Raw genomic sequence first — 6,183 nt, 5'->3', positions numbered from 1 at the left:
AAAAAAAAAAAAAAAAAGAATTGTGATTTCACTAGTCATTAATGGGTGGGGACCTCCAGTTTGAAAAACAGTGTTCTGGGAGCTTCTGAAGTTCTCAGATTGATGGAGGTTGTGGAACTGTCTTATTTTCCCTGATATTGAGGGAATGTGGGTGAAATGACCACTTCTCCTTTCTCAGATTGACTGGATGGTTCCTGAGGCTCACAGACAGAACTGTAGGAAGAAAGGCGAGAAGGAGGTAAGTGTCAAGCTGAGCCCAGTTTTGAGTGGTGTTTGTTGGTCTACCCCTGACTCTGTCAGTGCCCTGTACTACTCCCATCCAAGTGGGCCCTGATTCTAATACCATGCCATCACCCATCATCTCTGGGTTGCATGTAACTGTCCTGACACAACCTTACCGTTCCTTGTACCTATTACTAATGATTCTCTCTAACCATCTCTGACCCCCAGGACGAATGTCACAATTTTGTCCAGATTCTCGCCATTGCCAATGCTTCTCATCTCCTCACTTGTGGCACCTTCGCTTTTGATCCGAAGTGCGGGGTTATTGTGAGTGATGAGGGTGGAAAGAGAGGGAGAGGGAACCTGCACCAGGGTGAATTACTTGGGGGTGGTGGTGGGAAGACAGGTAGGTTTTTCTGTGAATGACTATAAGGATGGGGGCATAGTTAAGGCAATTATTATGCATGATAAACATTGAGGGTAGAGGATGTCCTCACAGGGTAGAGCCTTTGCCTTGAGGGAGGGAGAAGATTGTCTGTAGAGGGTGAGGTATACAAAGCATAAAGAGAGACAGTTTAGGAAGTTATGGTTACTAATTGGGTAAAGGAGAGGACAAACCTGTGAGACTTCAAAAACCAGTAATTTGTGCTTCCCTTGCCCTGTGTATGCTTTGTCCAGGCAGCCTGGGTAATCAATGTAGCCCATGGCTGTTTCCTAGCATGTGACTATCTCTTTCCACTTTTCCCCATCTCCACTGCCAGCCTCATTCTTTGTGGACTGTGGCTCTGCTCTCATGGCTGCTTATGTCACTCCCACTAACGTAATACCTGCTTTCTCTATACTTTGGATCTTGCCTTGAGGGTGGGCACTCTGTCAACCATATTTTCTTTAGATCCTGTTCTTTGCTGCCAAAGGCCTGGGCCTTAGTTCCCTCAAACCCAGGCAGGCTTGGAACATGTATACCCTTAATCAAGTCTATGCTGGTCACGGCCACATGAGTCTCTTGGACTGGTGATTATTTTTGAACTCTTAGCTTTTCCCATCATTTATATAGTAGTTAGCACTCATCCTCTAGCAGCACACATTTATGACAAGGCTCTGGGGTGAGTCAAAGTCTCACATGTCTTTTGTATCCTGTGGTTTCCCTTTCTGCTCTATGGAACAATAGGAGGGAGTGCAATGATTTCCTTTCTTGATTCTGATCCATAACTGTAGATATTGACTTGACTTGTAATCCTTACCACCTGGATCTAGTCAATGTGCATCTCCAAACTCCTGTTTGTTACAAACCTCTGGCTTAGGTGTAACAGTTGTGTGTATGATTGATCCAGTCAGTCCCTCTGAGCTGCCCTTGTGGTTAGTTGGGGTATTGTTGAGTTCTTTCCAGAATGTGGATGACAGGCTGCTTACTGTGTAGCTCCCTCATGCTGGAAAGGTCTCCAAGTTCAGGGTTTTGTGGAAATCTCTGTGTCCTATCAGGTAATATTGAAAGTCTAGTTTCCCTATAGTTCTCCAGAAACCACAGGGTAGTGGTGGTACTGCTATTATCATACTTGTCCTTTTCCAGTGTGCATAGGCTCAGAGATTCATTCCATGGGTATGAATACCATAGCCATGGCTTATGGATTGTTCCAAGTGAATCTTTTAGGGCCTTCCTTTCTTCTTTGTCTCTCTGAAATGGGACCTAATGGTTGTTAGATAAGGTGTTAGACAGAAAATATTCTAGACAACCTGTGAGGATTGGCATGACATTGATGCCTATCTATTCTTGAACATCAGCAATGTAGCATGAAGTCAGGGGTCTGTGACCTGCACTCTCACAAGAGCAGCTCTTTCTCTGAACCCTCCTGTTTGATAGGCTTATGACTTAGGAATCTTACTTTGGTCAAGGCTTGTTTATAGGACAATATGGGACATAGTTCAAAGAGGTCAGCCCTGGTTACCCTTTAAGTGACATCTTGAGTCTTCTCTTGGATGTTTCTCTTTTGCCTGTCTTATCCTGCTTCCTAGCAACCCTAGTCTAGCTGATAAAGTTCTTCCTTTATCCTTGCTGAGCCTCTCAGTTCCTAAATTGTTGACTTTGAGACTGTGTATAAACTGTTATCTGAGAGTTTTGATCCAGATCTAGCATGTTGCTTAGAGTTAATTGTAGAGAAAGTTCTTAGAAAAAAGGAAGTTTAAGCACTGGAACTATGAGCTCCAACAATATGGGGAGCTGTCTTTTAGTGACAGCTCACTGAACACTGGAAGAAAATATTTTAATTTGTTTTGTTGGAGAAACTTGCTCGGTTAAGTTATTTGAGAAAAATGTTAGACTTCTAGTAAAACAACTTGAACAATAAAAACCATTCAATTGGTATCTACTCTGATGCAGGCTTGTCAATAGGTACTTTACATTTATGATTAAGTTTAATTCTCATCACCATCATGATATTTAGTTGTTATTTATTTTCATTTATAAGTAAGGGAAATTAGGTGCCATGTCTAAGATAATATATGTAGCAGAGGTAGAGCCAAAACTTATACTTGGGTTTGTCTGGCTTTCTGTCGCCCTAGTCCAGCCTGAAGCCCAGGATACCAGGAGATCTTATCTGCCTTCAGTTTCTTGTGGCATTTGATGTGTTTCATGTTCCCAGATGCCGTCTTTCTTTTTTCTTCTTAACCATCTGGGAGGGGTCCTTTATATGCCTTGTTCCCTTCTTGGCCAAGGCCAAAGGATTAGTTCCAACTACACAGCTTAGTGAAGCTTAGCCTTCCTATCCAGCCCTGCTTTCAGCATGAAGGACTTTTCTTCACTACAACTGACTTTGAGACACTCTGCTGACTGACACAATGGTGATACAGTGAAGACTCTCAACATTCAGATAGTGAATGTAGTGGAGTGGTTTTGCCTCTTTCAGACCCCAATTAAATGTCATTTTGACTATACAATCATCATAACCTATCTAGTTAATAGGAAGGTCACTTTTTTAAAGGTAAGAAAGCTGGATGACATGATGGTGCTATTGGGGGAAACTGGAAGATGATTAGTTCTGACATGTTGAGTTTTAAGGGGCAGATAGGCAATCTTTGTGAGGAAGTCCAACAGTCAAGTGACCAGAGTTTGGAAAAGATCAGAGTTGGAGAGTTTGAGGGAATAATTTGCATAGAATGTGTGGCTGGAGATGTAAGAACGAATATCTTTGAAGGACCATGGATAGATCCTTAGGATATACATGTAGGAGCTAGCAACAGTTGAGGGATTATAGGAGGGTAGAGCAGGGGGCCAGTTCACTATCCCTCAGACCATTGGAGGGATGAGTCAGCTGCTAAGCAGGACAGGCAGTGGTGACAAAAACACCTGGCGGGCTGGATAAATGTCCTGTGTGGACTACATGTGGCTCACGGGCCGTAGTTTGAGGACGCCTGGGGTAGAGTTTCAAGAAATTCGAGGAATAAGAATATTTCAAGGAAGGAAGTGAGTCAAAAGTATCAAATGGTGCATAAAGATTAGAGAGATTGGAAACTGAGAAATGTAAGGCAGCAACTTTTGGCACAGAAGACATAATTTGTTTTCCAGGAATTACAGGTGATTGGCTTGACTAGAACAAAGATCATTTTGAGAAGTAGTAGACGATAAGTAGTTTGGGCTCAAGAGTTTATAATCCAGACAATGATGGGTCATTTTGTTATTCAAAAATGTATTAGGAAGTTAGTGACTGACAGTTTGGAAGACTAATCTAAGGTGGATATTAGAATAACTTGGGGATGGGGCTGTATAATGTGGAGAATAGGAGGTTACTGCCATAGTTTTGGTGCCATAGGAAGGGAAGCACAGTTGGTATTAACTGCATCTCTGGAGCACCTGAACATCTTGGTACTATCACCAGACTGCCATCTTTCTCCTTAGGCAAGGATGTTCCTACTGCCACACAAGGGAAATGCTGCATCTCCATGGAGTCTTCGACTGTAGTAGACTATTTTGATCCAGTATCTCCTTTTGTAGATCTTCAGATCATACCCAATTTTAACATGCCTTTTTCAAGGCTCAGTAAAATAAAACCTTGTTTGCCTTGTAGAGGAAAGAGATGAGCAGTCAGAATGGACCAATAGTGTACTTATGTTCTGGGATACATATCTGTGTTTCTACTCCAACTGCCATGAAAGTAATTGGGCTCCAGCAACACCACATATATGTCCACCCCAGTTTGTGAACTAGAGATATCAGGCCTGGCACTTACATGCCATAACTTTGATTCTCAACTAGCCAGAGTTAAATTTCCTTTCAGTCTTAGGTTGAAATCACCCTTGATTTCTGTTTTTAGATGTTATCTTGAAGTCTGTCTTAGTGCTGGGTGCTCTGGCCATGGGAGCTCTTATGCCTCTTGGTCCCCATCCAGTGCAGTCCCTCTGGAGTCCCTGGATAAGGAAGGTACTTATTTATCACCCCCCAAAATTCTGACCTGAAATTCAGGTCATTCTTTATTGACTTTGTGGATTCTTTCCTTCCACTTGGGTATATGATTATGGTCCTGTCTTTCATCCTTGGGGTGGGAGTAGGGAGAGGATGGCCCTTTACTATCTAGGCTTCTGGGCTTCAGATGTTCCTCTATCAGCCTACACTTTTCTTTGCCCTTCCAAAGGGCTCCAGCCCTCAGAGGCGTGCCTTCTTTCCTGATCCTTCTTGTCCTGTGGCACATTCTCCAGTCAGTTGCAAACCTTACCATTCGGCAGTGTTTCAGAGGGAAGGCTGAGACCTTCAGCCTCTTAGTGTCTTCTAGGTTCATCCTAGGTATTCATCAGGGCATGTGGGTGTTTGGTATAGGAGAATTAAGTTAGTGGGATAAAGTGATTAAAAAAAAAGTGTAGCAGATATAGGAAATGCAGGAATGGTTGGGGGCATCAGGAATAGCTGACTGGGAAGATGGGGTTTGTAGTGAGGGGATGGGAGACAAATGAGAATTGGCCTTTTCCTTTATCTGACCATCTTTGTAATTCTCACCATCAACCTTCCTCATGACCCCTAAACCAATTGCCCCCTTCTGGTCTGTAGGATGTATCCAGTTTCCAGCAGGTTGAAAGACTTGAGAGTGGCCGGGGGAAATGTCCTTTTGAGCCAGCTCAGCGGTCAGCAGCTGTAATGGTTGGTGAGTGGGGAGAGACAAGAACCTGTGACTTCTTGCTCTAATTGCCTCCTTTCTCACCTCTGCTAGTGGAATTTCTGTGTCCTTTTTTCCTCAGAATGTCTGTTACTCCCTTGTCTCTTTTTAGCCTTTCCTATTTTTCCCTGAGTGCCTGCGACTACCTGCTTTTCCTCAGAGGGTATCATTTCCTTAGGGTTCTCTTTAGAGAATGTGTCCTCTGCTCCGCTGTGTGAGTGTTTTCTCTATTAAACTTTATTTTTTTCTCATAGTTTTCTAAGAGAAATATAGTACAATGCATATTGTAATAAATTTGGAAAAATTATAAAGAAAAACATAAAAAATCTTCTAGAATGGCACTGACCAAATATGACAATGAAAATGTTCTAGATCTGCAGTGTCCAATATGGTAGCCTCTAGCTATTTTGACTATTGAGATCTTGAAATGTGACTAGTGCAACTGAAGGAAGAGATTTTAAATTTTATATAAGTTAATGTAAATACCCCCATTGTCTAATGTCTACCTTATTAGTGCGGTTCTAGAATATCTCTACTTTAGAAAGCCACTCTAATATTTTGGGGTATTTCCTTCTAGCTTTTTTAATGTGTATACACACCCACATACATTCATGCACACACATATTTTGCTTGTTTATACTTTGTTGCTCAGAGGGATCGGCAATGACTATTAAATAAATTCCTTGCATTACTTCCTTGTAACATGCTATCTATAGTTGCTCAAGTATGGAATGGTTCTCTCATAAATGATGCCTAAATCCCTTCTGGAGAGTGACTAATTCTTTGACACACACATACAGCAAAAATGACCAAAAACAAAGGT

At 42.1% G+C, this 6,183-nt stretch overlaps 1 protein-coding gene across 4 annotated transcripts in view; it reads left to right on the top strand.

Moving 5' to 3' along the window:
• The window catches only part of SEMA4F (ssemaphorin 4F), a 26,657-nt gene that overhangs the window by 4,010 nt on the left and 16,464 nt on the right, over nt 1–6,183 (top strand). Inside the window, exons 3-5 of one of the 4 annotated variants that reach the window (XM_003793362.2) lie at nt 179–238; nt 451–549; nt 5,255–5,348. In XM_003793362.2, coding sequence (XP_003793410.1) covers nt 179–238; nt 451–549; nt 5,255–5,348 — 253 coding nt within the window. The remainder of the gene's footprint in view (nt 1–178; nt 239–450; nt 550–5,254; nt 5,349–6,183) is intronic. The other 3 variants (XM_012807392.1, XM_023515290.1, XM_012807393.1) reach the window with 3 other exon arrangements.

The sequence above is a fragment of the Otolemur garnettii genome, unplaced genomic scaffold, assembly GCF_000181295.1.
Source record: "Otolemur garnettii isolate 467f Iridium unplaced genomic scaffold, OtoGar3 scaffold00068, whole genome shotgun sequence".
In the NCBI taxonomy this organism is placed as follows: Eukaryota; Metazoa; Chordata; class Mammalia; order Primates; family Galagidae; genus Otolemur; species Otolemur garnettii.
This window is presented reverse-complemented; position numbering and strand designations above follow the sequence as displayed.